At 48.9% G+C, this 18,769-nt stretch overlaps 1 protein-coding gene across 1 annotated transcript in view; it reads left to right on the forward strand.

Moving 5' to 3' along the window:
• Positions 1-18,769, forward strand: part of LOC116958225 (rho GTPase-activating protein 45-like) — a 123,197-nt gene that overhangs the window by 69,712 nt on the left and 34,716 nt on the right. Inside the window, exons 5-10 of the mRNA XM_076056184.1 lie at positions 4,604-4,694; positions 5,189-5,258; positions 6,101-6,188; positions 7,056-7,193; positions 12,770-12,834; positions 15,254-15,364. Coding sequence (XP_075912299.1) covers positions 4,604-4,694; positions 5,189-5,258; positions 6,101-6,188; positions 7,056-7,193; positions 12,770-12,834; positions 15,254-15,364 — 563 coding nt within the window. The remainder of the gene's footprint in view (positions 1-4,603; positions 4,695-5,188; positions 5,259-6,100; positions 6,189-7,055; positions 7,194-12,769; positions 12,835-15,253; positions 15,365-18,769) is intronic.

The following is an 18,769-nucleotide window of genomic DNA, read 5'->3' on the forward strand; positions in this document are numbered from 1 at the left end:
GAACCACTTCGTTGAGCTACCATTTGTGATAGCCAGCTCGCTTCTGAAAAAGAGATTATATAGCTGAGTGGGCCTTACTTGGTAAAATAAAAATACAGTCAAACCTTGGATTGCGAGCATAATTGGTTGCGGAAACGTCTTTGTAATCCAAAGCACTCGTATATCAAAGCGAATTTCCCCATAAGAAATCATGGAAACTCAGATGATTCGTTCCACAACCCAAAAATGTTCGTGTAAAAATGATTACTACAAAATATATTTTTACATTTTTATTTAAATTTAATATAAAGTAATCAAATTTATTAAATAAATGTAATCGTGGCTGGTGTGAGGGAGACGAGAGAAAGGAGAGGAGGGTTATTGAGTAGGACGACTTTCACTGTCACTAACGGAATCACTGCCATCTGGTGGCTCACTGGAATCATTTTATTTTTTGTGCGACTTTAACAAGGAACCTATCCAATGATATAATAAACACTATAGTAAACAGTATACACGTGGTCACTATACTATAGTAAACAGTATACACGTGGTCACTATACTGTAGTAAACAGTATACACGTGGTCACTATACTGTAGTAAACAGTACACACGTGGTCACTATACTGTAGTAAACAGTACACACGTGGTCACTATACTGTAGTAAACAGTACACACGTGGTCACTATACTGTAGTAAACAGTACACACGTGGTCACAACACTATAGTACTGTAGTAAACAGTATACACGTGGTCACTATACTTTACTGTAAACAGTATACACGTGGTCACTATACTGTAGTAAACAGTATACACGTGCTCACAACACTATAGTACTGTAGTAAACAGTACACACGTGGTCACTATACTTTACTGTAAACAGTATACACGTGGTCACTATACTGTAGTAAACAGTATACACGTGGTCACAACACTATAGTAAACAGTACACACGTGGTCACAACACTATAGTACTGTAGTAAACAGTATACACGTGGTCACAACACTATAGTACTGTAGTAAACAGTATACACGTGGTCACAACACTATAGTACTATAGTAATAAGGGATACGCTCGCACTCATGTTGACTATACGAGTGAGGCACGCCGACTGAGACCGCGCATGGGAGACGATTACCCACAATCCCGCAGCGAGAGAGAGAGAAGAACCATCGGCTCAGTTGTGATCACGTGACGCTCGGCAGACAAAGCATGCATACGTACTACTCGTATTGCAAGAACTCGCTCGTTTATCAAATTAATATTTATTTAACATTTTTGCACGTCTCGCAAAACACTCGCAGACCAAGTTACTCACAATCCAAGGTTGTACTGTAGTTTAGTTTTGGTATGGGTCTCGATTAGTGTGGGTCTCTATGGGTGAGTCTCTGTGAGTCTATGGGTCTACGAGTCTGTATAAACACGCATTTAGATTATTTGGCTGATGTTAATTTCCACACGTTGATAAGCCACTTCGTTGTGGTATCATTTGTGATAGCCAGGTCCCTTATGAAACAGCTATATAGCTCAGTGAGGATTACTTGGTAGAATAAAAAATAGTTTACTTTTAGTATGGGTCTCGATGAGTATGGGTCACTGTGGGTCTCTATGGGTCACTATGGGTCTCTGTGGGTCTCTACGAGTATGTGGAAATGCGCATTTAGAGTATTTGGCTGCTGCAAATGTCCACCCACATGGTGATGGTGATAAGCCACTTCGTTGAGCTACCATTTGTGATAGCCAGTTGCACTTCTGAAAAAGGGCAACATAGCTCGGTGAGCCTGACGTGGTAACAATAAAAAAATAGTTTAGTTTTAGAATGGGCCTCGATGGGCCTAAATACCTGGTCAGATTAAAAATAGTTTAGTTTTAGAATGGGCCTCGATGGGCCTAAATACCTGGTCAGATTAAAAATAGTTTAGTTTTAGAATGGGCCTCGATGGGCCTAAATACCTGGTCAGATTAAAAATAGTTTAGTTTTAGAATGGGCCTCGATGGGCCTAAATACCTGGTCAGATTAAAAATAGTTTAGTTTTAGAATGGGCCTCGATGGGCCTAAATACCTGGTCAGATTAAAAATAGTTTAGTTTTAGAATGGGCCTCGATGGGCCTAAATACCTGGTCAGATTAAAAATAGTTTAGTTTTAGAATGGGCCTCGATGGGCCTAAATACCTGGTCAGATTAAAAATAGTTTAGTTTTAGAATGGGCCTCGATGGGCCTAAATACCTGGTCAGATTAAAAATAGTTTAGTTTTAGAATGGGCCTCGATGGGCCTAAATACCTGGTCAGATTAAAAATAGTTTAGTTTTAGAATGGGCCTCGATGGGCCTAAATACCTGGTCAGATTAAAAATAGCTTAGTTTTAGTTCCCACCAGAGCCGGAGAGACGCTCTTCGGAGTTTGGTCTGTGATGTCCCCTGAGCCAACGGGTTCCTTCGTGGGTGGCGGGGAAGGAGAGGGGGGGGTGGGGGCGGTTGGGGGGCAGAGGTGGATGGGTGGGTAAATAATAAACATAACGAAAATAAAAACGGACATAAATCTTCTTCTTCTTCTTCTGTCCGTGTTGCTGCGGCTGTTGATGTCGGGTGGCAACAGCAGTTTTTTTTGTTTAACACCGCGGTGTTCGATGAGCCGGGTGATTGCGTGCAGTGGTGGATCATTGTCGTTGCTGAGACGATAATGATGCCTCCTCCTGCGTATATATCTCGGTGTGGGTCTCTGTGTCTGTGTTTGAGCCTGTGGTTCTCAGTGCGGGTCTGTGGGTCTGTTTGTGAGCCTATGGGTCTCTGTGTGAGTCTATGTGTCTCTGAGCGTATGGGTCTCTGTGTGTGAGTCTATGTGTCTCTCAGCCTATGGGTCTCTGTGTGAGTCTATGTGTCTCTGAGCCTATGGGTCTCTGTGTGAGTCTACGTGTCTTTGAGCCTATGGGTCTCTGTGTGAGTCTATGTGTCTCTGAGCCTATGGGTCTCTGTGTGAGTCTATGTGTCTCTGAGCCTATAGGTCTCTGTGTGAATCTATGTGTCTCTGAGCCTATGGGTCTCTGTGCGAGTCTATGTGTCTCTGAGCCTATGGGTCTCTGTGTGAGTCTATGTGTCTCTGAGCCTATGGGTCTCTGTGTGAGTCTATGTGTCTCTGAGCCTATGGGTCTCTGTGTGAGTCTATGTGTCTCTGAGCCTATGGCTCTCTGTTTGAGTCTATGTGTATTTGAGCCTATGGGTCTCTGTGTGAGTCTATGTGTCTCTGAGCCTATGGGTCTCTGTGTGAGTCTATGTGTCTCTGTGTGAGTCTATGTGTCTCTCAGTCTATGGGTCTCTGTGTGAGTCTATGTGTCTCTGAGCCTATGGGTCTCTGTGTGAGTCTATGTGTCTCTGAGCCTATGGGTCTCTGTGTGAGTCTATGTGTCTCTGAGCCTATGGGTCTCTGTGTGAGTCTATGTGTCTCTGAGCCTATGGGTCTCTGTGTGAGTCTATGTGTCTCTGAGCCTATGGGTCTCTGTGTGAGTCTATGTGTCTCTGAGCCTATGGGTCTCTGTGTGAGTCTATGTGTCTCTGAGCCTATGGGTCTCTGTGTGAGTCTATGTGTCTCTGAGCCAATGGCTCTCTGTGTGAGTCTATGTGTCTCTGAGCCTATGGGTCTCTGTGTGAGTCTATGTGTCTCTGAGCCTATGGGTCTCTGTGTGTGAGTCTATGTGTCTCTCAGCCTATGCGTCTCTGTGTGAGTCTATGTGTCTCTGAGCCTATGGGTCTCTGTGTGAGTCTATGTGTCTCTGAGCCTATGGCTCTCTGTGTGTGAGTCTATGTGTCTCTCAGCCTATGGCTCTCTGTGTGAGTCTATGTGTCTCTCAGCCTATGGGTCTCTGTGTGTGAGTCTATGTGTCTCTCAGCCTATGGGTCTCTGTGTGAGTCTGTGTGTCTCTGAGCCTATGGGTCTCTGTGTGTGAGTCTATGTGTCTCTGAGCCTATGGCTCTCTGTGTGAGTCTATGTGTCTCTCAGCCTATGGCTCTCTGTGTGAGTCTATGTGTCTCTCAGCCTATGGGTCTCTGTGTGAGTCTATGTGTCTCTGTGTGAGTCTATGTGTCTCTGAGCCTATGGCTCTCTGTGTGAGCCTGTGTGTCTCTCAGCCTATGGCTCTCTGTGTGAGTCTATGTGTCTCTCAGCCTATGGGTCTCTGTGTGTGAGTCTGTGTGTCTCTGAGCCTATGGGTCTCTGTGTGAGTCTATGTGTCTCTGATCCTATGGCTCTCTGTGTGAGTCTATGTGTCTCTGATCCTATGGCTCTCTGTGTGAGTCTATGTGTCTCTGATCCTATGGCTCTCTGTGTGAGTCTATGTGTCTCTCAGCCTATGGGTCTCTGTGTGAGTCTATGGCTCTCTGTGTGAGTCTATGTGTCTCTGAGCCTATGGCTCTCTGTGTGAGTCTGTGTGTCTTCTATGTTTGGCTGACGGTCGCGTGAGTCTGACGGCGCGTGACCTTGCCCGTTGCGCAAGTCCGCACGGGCAGATTATCCGAGGGCCGATGGGAGCGCGCCAGCCAGAGCGGCGATTCCCGTCGTGCGTCTGACGTCGCGCGTTTGACGCCCGCGCCGCTCGCGTGCGTTCGCCCGCCCCCCGCCCCCCCCCCAGGCTACCCCTACGAGCGCTGCATCGGCGCCGACGAGCAGAAGCAGGGGATGATGCAGTCGGTGGACTCGCTGGCGCTCGCGTTCAGCAACAGGTGCGCCACCTAACACCCACCGCCTAGTGTGCCGTTCAAGCCTTTGTAGGTGCTGCTACTCGCCAACAGCACTTGCCCCCAACAGTTTGTTACAGGCTATATGTGGGGGCTCTTTGCCTTCGTGTGTGTGTATACGTGTGTGTGTGTGTGTGTGACCTCAGGGTGCACATGGCCTGGCACAAGCGTCGTGGTGACGTCACCGCCACTTAGTGGTGAATGGCGGTTGTTGTTGTTGTTGTTGTGTGTGAGTTAACGAGCTCTCCGTGTCTCTTCCCTCTCGCCTCGATCGCCATCATTGTCACCATCGTTACCACCGTCATCATCACCGTCATTACCATCGTCACCGCCATCATCATCGTAATCGCCATCGTCACCATCACCGTCATAACCATCGTCACCGCAATCATCATCGTAATCACCATCGCCATCATCACCGTCATGACCATCGTCATCACCATCGTCACCGCCATCGTCACCGTCATCATGGTGCACAGTGTGACCGAGTTTCTGATGGGCGACTCTGAGGGTGCGTGGTCATCGCTACGGCAACAGCAGCACAGCCGGGTGAGGCTGGCCCCTCCCGTCCCTCCCCTTCCCCCACCTCTTCCCCCACCACCTCTGCCCCCAGCACCTCCTCCACCACCTCCTCCACCACCTCCTCTGCCCCCACCACCTCCTCCACCGCCGCACCGGTGCAGGTGGCTCGCATACCCGTGGACGTCTGCATGAAATAGTTTAATTGCTTAATTCATCTTAATTGTATTCTTGGTTCTTTCGGTAAAGTCACGTAGAAGGGAAACAATAAAAAATAATTAGACAGGGACAGAGGTTCTTTGCAAGCCATCTGGCTACCATGAGAGATTCGTTCATGAGGCTATCCACATATACAAACACAGAGACAATTTCAACCGATAAGATGGATTCTGGCTTAGTAATCATTGGAAGGATTTGATAAACCATTTCGGGTCTTAATTGATTGATCACGCTTAAGGTGGCTTTCAGACCGCATCCATTATTTTTCGTCTCCCCCCTCCTCTTTTCCGAACATAGATGGACTCGTCCATCTGAAGAAACTGTCAAATCGCTCTCCGTGGTGCTAACGTTAAAAATGTCCGCCACTTTTTTCAAATTTTTTTGCTGTGGTTTTCACACCTGATGATGATTGCTTGTGTTGCAGTCGAAACGTCGTGAGAATTGTATTGTTTTATATTTTTATTATTTTATTGTTTCCCTTCTACGTGACTTTACCGAAAGAACCAAGAATATGAATCCCTGCAGTCACGAAAGCTTTAAATCAAAATTCATCTTAATTGTTTAATTGAATCAGTTTACTTGATCTCTTTTATATTTCCCCACCCCACCCCCCACCACCACCACCTCCACCCCCCCCCCCCCGCCCCCCACAGTCGCTGGAAAACCTGAGCGGGGAAAAGGAGGAGGAGGAGGAGTGCAGAGGAGCGGAGGGGAGGGACGCAAAGGAAGATCCGGCCTTCGGTGAGGCCGGAATGTTTTCGAAAACGTTTTGGTCCAGCCATGTTTGTGTGTTGTAGTACAGAGTTGGACTGATAACTTTAATCTAAATTGTCTTTTGGTTGTTATTGTTTGACTTGCATCCCACTGGGATTTTTGGCACACAGCGTTGATCTGCGGTGTTTTTTTTTCCTGCTGTCTTTTTCCCGGCTTTTTCTGTTGCGGTAGTCACTTTAAGATGTTTTCTTGTTCATGTTTTTGTTTGTCGCGGTTTGCACCCGTTTCAAGAGCCACATGGTTCACAGGGCTTCACCTAATAAATGAACTAAGAATAAATAAAGTAAGTAAATGTTAAACTGAACCAACTTAAAGCGAGGTATTTTTTTTAGGGCCACACTTAGCTACGTAGCTGTGTTTTGTCAGAAGCGACCAGGCCACCACAAATGATTGCTCAACGAAAGTGGCTTATCATCATCATGAGACCCACGGAGACCCAAACTCGGAGAGGCCCATACTCCCAGAGATCCATAGAGACCCATTCTCGTCGAGACCCAGGCTGCTACGCGAATTGTATTTTACCAGGTATTTTTAGGCGGTGGTGATGGTAGTCATTGGGCAGCTAAAACGCAGAAAGTTGGCAACGGTAGGGGGCACAGATGGTGCATCGGCCAGCCATCTCAGTCGGTCAACCCACGGCACCTGCTGGGTCTGTCCCGTGACCTCCTCCTGCCAGCAGCGAGCCTTCGACACTTCCCGTGAAAGCCTCAAAAGTGCACCTAGCCTGGCACAGGCGCAGTGGCGACGTCGCCGCCACTTAGTGGCGAATGGCGGCTATTGGGATTGGTATTGGCGGGAGGTGGTGGCGGTGGAACCTTTGTCTTTGTTACCCAGCAGGGCTGGACTCGGAGGACCTGGATGAGCGGCTGCACTCGTGCGACGGGGGCATCGACGCCGCCCTCGCCTACGCCAAGGCCCTGTCCAAGTACATCAGCGGCCTCGCCGCGTACGTCGAGCGCAGGCTCGCAGTCGGTACGGCAGCCTCGCCCACGGCCACCCACGGCCACCCACGGCCACCCACGGCCACCCTCAACTCCCTCCGCCACCACCACCACCATCTCCTCACTCTCCCCTCCACCATCTCTCCGCTCCCGCCTTTCAGCCCATCTCTCTCCCCGATCGACTCACGCCTCCCCCCTCGTCAACCCACAGCCTCCCTCCCTACCTCCCATCACCATCTATCCTCTCCCTCCTTCAGTTCATTTCTCTGCCCTCTCTCTCCCCTATCCACAAACCCCACCTCGGGATACGTGGGGCGGAGGCTCACACTGGGTATGGCCTCCCCCTCACCCAGCCATCCACGGCCACCCAGCCATCCACGGCCACCCATCCCTCCCTGCCTCCTTCAATCCCACCACAATCTCCTCACTCTCCCCTCCACCATCTCTCCACTCCTCCTTCAGCTCATCTCTCTCCCCAATCGCTCACATCCTCCCCTTGCCCACCCACGGCCCCACGGCTACCCTCCCTGCCTCCACCCCCCCCCCTCCCCAATGTCAACTACAAATCTTCCCACTCTCCCCTCCACCATCTTTCCTCTGCTCTCCCTCCACCTCATCTCTCTCCCTGATCCCGCAAACCCCCCTCCCTCCACCACCACCATCTCTCCTCTTCCTCCTCCACCTCATCTCTCTCCCTAAACTCCCAAGCTCGCCCACCCACAGCCACCCTCCCTCCACCACCACCACCACCATCTCCCAATCTCCCCACTCTCCCCTCCACCATCTCCCCTCTCCCTCCTTCACCTCATCTCTCTCCCATCTCTCTCCCTGATTCCCCACTCAACTCTTGGGACACGTGGAGTGTGTGTGTGTGTGTGTAGCTGCGTGCGTGCGTGTGTAGATGCGTGTGGGGAGCAGCGGCGCAGCGGTTAGCGCACTGCTTTACGAACCCGGCTGCGGCCCGAGTTCGATTGCCCGCTCACGGCCACCAAGAGTCGGTGACGATTGTTTGAACCGGTCCTGGGCCTCCTCCCCTAGGTCGACTCGGCCTTAAATGAGTAACCCGATGCGGTGTGTAGTAATAATTGTGGTAAACATCGCCACCAAGGGAGACAAAGGTGGTCGAACGTGGTTGCTTGGCCACCCCAAACCCCTCGTGTGCCACAGTGCCGGCCTTCGTAGGCGCTGCTGCTTGCTTGCCAGCAGCACTTGGCCCCAACAGTCCGTTATGAAGGCTATCCCAGGGGGGGTTTGGGGGCTCCTTTGTCTTTAACACGTAGGCTTTCGCGACCAATATCATCCATAATAGAGGTTATTTTGGGTTGGCTCGCGTCAATATAAATGCGTCGTTAAACCCGCCACCACCCGACACGGCCAATTAGTAAGGTTAATGTCACGTAAACAGAACGTGGCCAATTTTCGTTACCAATGTAAAGAAGCGCCTTCGCACGTACCATTTTCTACACGATAGTAACGTATTTACAAGGCGAGTGTACGACTAACACGTCCACGAGGCTATGACTATCTGCAGCCCTGGTGGTTCCCACTAGATTAATCTCGAACAGTCCTTCTTGATGGTTTCCACCACATAGACCTCGGACAGACCTTCTTGATGGTTTCCACCATGTAGATCTCGGACTGTCCTTCTTGATGGTTTCCACCATGTAGATCTCGGACAGTCCTTCTTGATGGTTTCCACCATGTAGATCTCGGACAGTCCTTCATGATGGTTTCCACCATGTAGATCTCAGACATTCCTTCTTGATGGTTTCCACCATGTAGATATTGGACAGTCCTTCATGATGGTTTCCACCATGTAGATCTCGGACAGTCCTTCATGATGGTTTCTACCATGTAGATCTCGGACAGTCCTTCATGATGGTTTCTACCATGTAGATCTTGGACAGTCCTTCTTGATGGTTTCTACCATGTAGATATCGGACAGACCTTCTTGATGGTTTCCACCATGTAGATCTCGGACAGCCTTCATGATGGTTTCCACCATGTAGATATCGGACAGTCCTTCTTGATGGTTTCCACCATGTAGATCTCGGACAGTCCTTCATGATGGTTTCCACCATGTAGATCTCGGACAGTCCTTCATGATGGTTTCCACCATGTAGATATCGGACAGTCCTTATAGATGGTTACTACCATGTAGATCTCGGACAGTCCTTCATGATGGTTTCTACCATGTAGATCTTGGACAGTCCTTCTTGATGGTTTCTACCATGTAGATATCGGACAGACCTTCTTGATGGTTTCCACCATTTAGTTCTCGGACAGTCCTTCATAATGGTTTCCACCATGTAGATCTCGGACAGTCCTTCTTGATGGTTTCCACCATGTAGATCTCGGACAGTCCTTCATGATGGTTTCCACCATATATATATCAGACAGTCCTTCATGATGGTTTCCACCATGTAGATCTCGGACAGTCCTTCTTGATGCTTTCCACCATGTAGATCTCGGACAGTCCTTCTTGATGCTTTCCACCATGTAGATCTCGGACAGTCCTTCTTGATGGTTTCCACCATGTAGATCTTTGACAGTCCTTCATGATGGTTTCCACCATGTAGATCTCGGACAGTCCTTCATGATGGTTTCCACCATGTAGACCTCGGACAGTCCTTCTTGATGGTTTCCACCATGTAGACCTCGGACAGTCCTTCTTGATAGTTTCCACCATGTAGACCTCGGACAGTCCTTCATGATGGTTTCCACCATGTAGATCTCGGACAGTCCTTCTTGATGGTTTCCACCATGTAGATATCGGACAGTCCTTCATGATGGTTTCCACCATGTAGATCTCGGACAGTCCTTCATGATGGTTTCCACCATGTAGATCTCGGACAGTCCTTCATGATGGTTTCCACCATGTAGACCTCGGACAGTCCTTCTTGATGGTTTCCACCATGTAGACCTCGGACAGTCCTTCTTGATAGTTTCCACCATGTAGACCTCGGACAGTCCTTCATGATGGTTTCCACCATGTAGATCTCGGACAGTCCTTCTTGATGGTTTCCACCATGTAGATATTGGACAGTCCTTCATGATGGTTTCCACCATGTAGATCTCGGACAGTCCTTCATGATGGTTTCCACCATGTAGATCTCGGACAGTCCTTCTTGATGGTTTTCACCATGTAGATATCGGACAGTCCTTCTTGATGGTTTCCACCATGTAGATCTCGGACAGTCCTTCATGATGGTTTCCACCATGTAGATCTCGGACAGTCCTTCATGATGGTTTCCACCATGTAGATATCGGACAGTACTTCATGATGGTTTCCACCATGTAGATATCGGACAGTCCTTCTTGATGGTTTCCACCATGTAGATCTCGGACAGTCCTTCTTGATGGTTTCCACCATGTAGATCTCTGACAGTCCTTCATGATGGTTTCCACCATGTAGATCTCGGACAGTCCTTCATGATGGTTTCCACCATGTAGATCTCGGACAGTCCTTCATGATGGTTTCCACCATGTAGATCTCGGACAGTCCTTCATGATAGTTTCCACCATGTAGATCTCGGACAGTCCTTCATGATGGTTTCCACCATGTAGATATCGGACAGTACTTCTTGATGGTTTCCACCATGTAGATATCGGACAGTCCTTCTTGATGGTTTCCACCATGTAGATCTCGGACAGTCCTTCTTGATGGTTTCCACCATGTAGATCTCTGACAGTCCTTCATGATGGTTTCCACCATGTAGATCTCGGACAGTCCTTCATGATGGTTTCCACCATGTAGATCTCGGACAGTCCTTCATGATGGTTTCCACCATGTAGATCTCGGACAGTCCTTCTTGATGGTTTCCACCATGTAGATCTTGGACAGTCCTTCATGATAGTTTCTACCATGTAGATCTCGGACAGTCCTTCATGATGGTTTCCACCTTGTAGATCTCGGACAGTCCTTCTTAATGGTTTCCACCATGTAGATCTCGGACAGTCCTTCTTGATGGTTTCCACCATGTAGATCTTGGACAGTCCTTCATGATAGTTTCCACCATGTAGATCTCGGACAGTCCTTCTTGATGGTTTCCACCATGTAGATCTCAGACAGTCCTTCTTGATGGTTTCCACCATGTAGATCTCGGACAGTCCTTCTTGATGGTTTCCACCACGTAGATCTCGGACAGTCCTTCTTGATGGTTTCCATCATGTAGATCTAAGACAGTCCTTCATGATAGTTTCCACCATGTAGATCTCGGACAGTTCTTCTTGATGGTTTCCACCACGTAGATCTCGGACAGTCCTTCTTGATGGTTTCCACCATGTAGACCTCGGACAGTCCTTCATGATGGTTTCTACCATGTAGATCTTGGACAGTCCTTCATGATGGTTTCCACCATGTAGATCTAAGACAGTCCTTCATGATGGTTTCCACCATGTAGATCTCGGACAGTCCTTCTTGCTGGTTTCCACCATGTAGATCTCGGACAGTCCTTCATGATGGTTTCCACCATGTAGATGTCGGACAGTCCTTCATGATGGTTTCCACCATGTAGATCTTGGACAGTCCTTCTTGATAGTTTCCACCATGTAGATCTCGGACAGTCCTTCATGATGGTTTCCACCATGTAGATCTCGGACAGTCCTTCATGATGGTTTCCACCATGTAGATCTTGGACAGTCCTTCTTGATAGTTTCCACCATGTAGATCTCGGACAGTCCTTCATGATGGTTTCCACCATGTAGATCTCGGACAGTCTTTCATGATGGTTTCCACCATGTAGACCTCGGACAGTCCTTCATGATGGTTTCTACCATGTAGATCTCGGACAGTCCTTGATGATGGTTTCTACCGTGGAGATCTCGGACAGTCCTTCATGATGGTTTCCAACATGTAGATGTCGGACAGTCCTTCATGATGGTTTCCACCATGTAGATCTCGGACAGTCCTTCTTGATGGTTTCCACCATGGAGACCTCGGACAGTCCTTCTTGATGGTTTCTACCATGTAGATCTCGGACAGTCCTTCATGATGGTTTCCACCATGTAGACCTCGGACAGTACTTCTTGATGGTTTCCACCATGTAGACCTCGGACAGTCCTTCATGATGGTTTCCACCATGTAGATCTCGGACAGTCCTTCATGATGGTTTCCACCATGTAGATCTCGGACAGTCCTTCTTGATGCTTTCCACCATATAGACCTCGGACAGTCCTTCATGATGGTTTCCACCATGTAGACCTCGGACAGTCCTTCATGATGGTTGCCACCATGTAGATCTCGGACAGTCCTTCATGATGCTTTCCACCATGTAGACCCCGAATATTTGACCCGACGGTTTCCGCGATGTCGATCTCCAACAGCCGGCTCCGATGTCGTCCACCTACAGAGTCACCCATCAGTCCCCGGGGCCGGCGCCCCGATTGCGGGCCTCGCTCCCGGTAACCTCCTAGCACTTTCCTCCGGTAGACTCATCCAGCAGACTCCCACCATCTTCTCACTTGCCTGCTCGGACCTTCCCTCGTGCAGCGCCCCTGCGCCTGCTGTTGCCACCCCATCGCCACCGACCCCACTAGAGCCCTTTGCCACGCGGAGTACACCCCACACCGGTGTCCATGGACCTTTGTCTTCGTTTCGCTCACCAGACGTCGACTACTCCAAGGACCTGATGAAGCTCGCGCAGTGCCCGATGCCGGCCTTCACCCACGAGGTACTTGCACCACCCCCCGCCCTCCACAACCCAGCGACGGTGATCGTCACTAGGAGGGGGCGGGGTGGGAGGGCGCTCGCCCTGCCAATGTACGGTTTCACATCTCTCTGTCTGTGACTGGAGGACGAGTCCGATGGGCTACCAAGCCCTTGTTCACATATGGTCCAGTGCGGAGGGCAGGGGGAGGGGGGGTTAGAGAGTTGCAATGGCAAAGCGATGCAAAAAAATATGCTAATAAGGAGCGCAAAATATAGACTGGATGGTAAGTGAGTCACTCAATAGATGTAAATAATGGACAAAAAATGTTGTTATATATATATAAGTCCGATTTATCAAACTTGGGCAAGGCAGCAAAGGCACCAACAACAACAACAGTCCCAGACTACACCGAGATAATGGGAGTAATTGTGGTGGTGGTTCTTGGTGGTGATGGTAGTGATGCCGATGGTGGTGATGGTAGTAATTGTGGTGGTAGTGATGGCGGTGATGCCCATGGTGGTGATGGTAGTAATTGTGGTGGTTGTGGTGGTGATGGCAGTGATGCCGGTGGTGGTGATGGTAATAATTGTGGTGGTTGTGGTGGTGATGGTAGTGATGCCGGTGGTGGTGATGGTAATAATTGTGGTGGTGGTGGTGATGATGGTAGTAATTGTCGTGGTTGTGATGGTGATGGTAGTGATGCCGGTGGTGGTGATGGTAATAATTGTGGTAGTGGTGATGGTAGTGATGGCGGTGGTGGTGATGGTAATAATTGTGGTGGTTGTGGTGGTGATGGTAGTGATGGCGTTGGTGGTGATGGTGATAATTATGGTGATGGTAGTAATGCTGGTGGTGGTGATGGTAATAATTGTGGTGGTGGTGATGATGGTAGTAATTGTGGTGGTTGTGGTGGTGATGGTAGTGATGCCGGTGGTGGTGATGGTCGTAATTGTGGTGTTGATGGTAGTGATACCTGTGGTGGTGATGGTAGTAATTGTGGTGGTTGTGATGGTGATGGTAGTGATGGCGGTGGTGGTGATGGTAGTGATGCCAGTGGTGGTGATGGTAATAATTGTGGTGGTGGTGGTGATGGTAGTAATTGTGGTGGTAGTGCTGGTCATGGTAGTGATGCTGGTGGTGGTGATGGAAGTAATTGTGGTAGTGGTGATGGTAGTGATGGCGGTGGTAGTGATGGTAATAATTGTGGTGGTTGTGGTGGTGGTGATGGTAGTGATGGCGGTGGTGGTGACGGTAGTGATGCCGGTGGTGGTGATGGTAATAATTGTGGTGGTGATGGTAGTGATGCCGGTGGTGGTGATGGTAGTAATTGTGATGGTTGTGGTGATGGTGATGGTAGTGATGCCGGTGATGCCCATGGTGATGATGGTAGTGATGCCGGTGGTGGTGATGGTAATAATTGTGGTGGTGGTGATGATGGTAGTGATGGCAGTGGTGGTGATGGTAATAATTGTGGTGGTGGTGATGGTAATAATTGTGGTGGTGGTGGTGATGGTAGTAATGCCGGTGGTGGTGATGGTAGTGATGCGGGTGGTGATGATGGTAGTAATTGTGGTGTTTGTGGTGGTGATGGTAATAATTGTGGTGGTGGTGGTGGTGGTGATGATGGTAGTAATTGTGGTGGTTGTGGTGGTGATGGTAGTGATGCCGGTGGTGGTGATGGTCGTAATTGTGGTGGTGATGGTAGTGATGCCGGTGGTGATGGTAGTAATTGTGGTGGTGATGGTGATGGTAGTGATGCCGGTGATGCCCATGGTGATGATGTTAGTAATTGTGGTGGTGGTGATGGTAGTGATGCTGGTGGTGGTGATAGAAGTATTTGTGGTGGTGGTGATGGTAGTGATGGCGGTGGTGGTGATGGTAATAATTGTGGTGGTTGTGGTGGTGATGGTAGTAATGCCGGTGGTGGTGATGGTAGTGATGCCGGTGGTGATGATGGTAGTAATTGTGGTGGTTGTGGTGGTGATGGTAGTGATGCCGGTGATGTCCATGGTGATGGTAGTAGTGCTGGTCATGGTAGTGATGCCGGTGGTGGTGATGGTAGTAATTGTGGTGATGATGGTAGTAATTGTGGTGGTGGTGGTGGTGATGGTAGTAATGCCGGTGGTGGTGATAGAAATATTTGTGGTGGTAGCTGTGGTGGTGATGGTGGTGATGATGGTAGTGATTGTGGTAATGGTGGCGATAGTTATTATAATGGTAGTAATTGTGGTGGTGGTGGTGGTGATGGTAGTGATTCCGGTGGTGGTGGTGGTGATGGTTGTAATGCTGGTGGTGGTGATGGTAGCGATTCCGGTGGTGGTGATGGTAATAATTATGGTGGTGGTCATGTCAGTGATGCCGGTGGTGGTGGTGGTGGTGATGGTAGTAATTGTGGTTGTGGTGATGGTAATAATTGTGGCGGTTGTGTTGGCGGCACCAGCCGCCCATGCCCCTGCAGGGCGTCTACGCGTCGCTCATGGAGCAGGACTGGGAGACGGCGCACGCCGCCGCCCACACGGCCGCCCAGCTCCAAGCCGACAAGTGCGTGCTGGTGAGCGCCGTCCGCGCCGCTCGCGCCCCCCGCTGATAGTGCTGCTGCTGCTGCTAGCACCGCCAGTGCCAATGAGCGCCGCTATTGCTGCTACTGCTGCTACTGCTCCGTGCTGCTACTGCTGTGGTTAGTTCTGCTAGTGCTGCTACTGCTGCTAGCGCTGCTACTGCTGCTAGTGCTGCTACTGCTCATGGTGCTGCTACTACTGCTACTACTGATAGTACTGCTGCTAGTGCTGCTACTGCTGCTACTACTGCTAGTATTGCTGCTAGTGCTGCTACCGCTGCTGCTGCTGCCGCTCGGGCCGCTGCTGTTAGCGCTGCTGCTGCTAGCACCGCCGGTGTCAATGAGCGCCGCTATTGCTGCTGCTGCTGCTACTGCTCCGTGCTGCTACTGCTGTGGTTAGTTCTGCTAGTGCTGCTACTGCTGCTAGTGCTCGTGGTGGTGCTGCTACTGTTGCTACTGCTCGTGCTGCTACTGCTGTGGTTAGTTGTGCTAGTGCTGCTACTGCTGCTAGCGCTGCTACTGCTGCTAGTGCTGCTACTGCTCATGGTGCTGCTACTACTGCTACTACTGATAGTACTGCTGCTAGTGCTGCTACTGCTGCTACTACTGCTAGTACTGCTGCTAGTGCTGCTACCGCTGCTGCTGCTGCTGCCGCTCGGGCCGCTGCTGTTAGCGCTGCTGCTGCTAGCACCGCCGGTGCCAATGAGCGCCGCTATTGCTGCTGCTGCTGCTACTGCTCCGTGCTGCTACTGCTGTGGTTAGTTCTGCTAGTGCTGCTACTGCTGCTAGCGCTGCTGCTGCTGCCCGTGCATGTGGTGCTACTGCTGCTAGTACTGCTGCTGCTGCTAGCGCTGCTACTGCTGCTAGTGCTCGTGGTGGTGCTGCTACTGCTGCTACTGCTCGTGCTGCTACTGCTGTGGTTAGTTCTGCTAGTGCCGCTACTGCTGCTAGCGCTGCTGCTGCTGCCAGTGCATGTGGTGCTACTGCTGCTAGTACTGCTGCTGCTAGCGCTGCTACTGCTGCTAGTACTCGTGGTGGTGCTGCTACAGCTGTGGTTAGTTCTGCTAGTGCTGCTACTGCTGCTACTGCTGCCAGTGCACGTGGTGCTACTGCTGCTAGCGCTGCTACTGCTGCTAGCGCTGCTACTGCTGCTACTGCTCGTGCTGCTACTGCTGTGGTTAGTTCTGCTAGTGCTGCTACTGCTGCTAGCGCTGCTGCTGCTGCCAGTGCATGTGGTGCCACTGCTGCTAGTGCTGCTACTGCTGCTAGCGCTGCTACTGCTGCTAGTGCTGCTAGTGCTCATGGTGCTGCTACTGCTGCCATTGCTCGTGGTGCTACTGCTGCTGGTACTGCTGCTGCTAGCGCTGCTACTGCTGCTAGTGCTCGTGGTGGTGCTGCTGCTACTGCTGCTACTGCTTGTGCTGTTGCTCGTGCTGCTACTGCTGTGGTTAGTTCTGCTAGTGCTGCTACTGCTGCCAGTGCTCGTGGTGCTACTGCTGCTAGTGCTGCTACTGCTACTGCTCATGGTGCTGATACTGCTGCTACTGCTGCTACTGCTGCTACTACTGCTACTGCTGCTACTGCTGCTACTACTACTAGTACTGCTGCTAGTGCTGCTACTGCTGCTACTGCCGCCAGTGCTCGTGGTAGTGCTGCTACTGCGGCACTTTTAAATCACCGTCTAGAATGAAAACGTGTTTCTGTAGAACTGCTTTTGTGTCTAGTTTGTTTTCCTTCCCCCCCGCACCTCCGAAGAGCAACGGTTGGCTACGTATGGTGCAAAAGAAGTTCAACATATATGCACACGATACACTACACTGCTATATACACTACACTACTATATACACACCGCACTACTATAGACCCCACTACTATACATCCTTCACTACTATACACACTACACTACTATATACATCCTACACTACTATACACACTTCACTACTATATACACTACTATATACACTACTATACACACTACACTACTATACACACTACACTACTATACACACTTCACTACTATACACACTACACTACTATTCACAGTACTCTACACACTACACTACTATATACACTACACTACTATACACACTACACTACTATATACACTACACTACTATATACACTACACTACTATACACACTACACTACTATACACACTTCACTACTATACACACTACTATACACACTACACTACTATATACACTACACCACTATATACACTACACCACTATATACACTACACCACTATACACACTACACTACTATACACACTACTATACACACTACACTACTATACACACTACACCACTTTACACTCCACTACTATACACACTACACTACTATATACACTCCACTACTATACACACTACACTACTATACACACACTACACTACTCTATACAAACTACACTACTATACACACTACACCATTATAGACTCCACTACTATACACCCTACACTACTATACTACTATATACAAACTACACTACTATATACACTACACCACTTTACACTCCACTACTATACACACTACACTACTATACACACTACACTACTATATACACTACACCACTATAGACTCCACTACTATACATCCTACACTACTGTACACACTACACTACTATACACACTACACTACTATATACACTACACTACTATATACACTACACTACTATACACACTACACTACTATATACACTCCACTACTATACACCCTACACTACTATACACACTACACTACTATATACAAACTACACTACTATATACACTACACCACTTTACACTCCACTACTATACACCCTACACTACTACACACACTACACTACTATACACACTACACTACTATACACACTACACTACTACACACACTTCACTACTACACACACTACACTACTATACACACTTCACTACTACACACACTACACTACTATACACACTACACTACTATACACACTACACTACTATACACACTACACTACTATATACACTCCACTACTATACACCCTACACTACTATACACACTACACTACTATATACAAAATACACTACTATACACACTACACTACTATACACACTACACCACTATAGACTCCACTACTATACACCCTACACTACTATACACACTACACTACTATACACACTACACTACTATAAACACTACACTACTTTACACACCACTACTATACACACTACACTACTATACACACTACACTACTACACACACTACACTACTATACACACTACACTACTATATACACTACACTACTATACACACTACACTACTATACACACTTCACTACTATACACACTACTATACACACTACACTACTATACACACACTACACTACTATACACACTACACTACTATACACACTACATTACTATACACACTACACTACAC

The sequence above is a fragment of the Petromyzon marinus genome, chromosome 74 (genome assembly GCF_048934315.1).
Source record: "Petromyzon marinus isolate PM22_M1 ecotype Great Lakes invasive population chromosome 74, UKy_Petmar_22M1.pri1.0, whole genome shotgun sequence".
Lineage (NCBI taxonomy): Eukaryota > Metazoa > Chordata > Hyperoartia > Petromyzontiformes > Petromyzontidae > Petromyzon > Petromyzon marinus.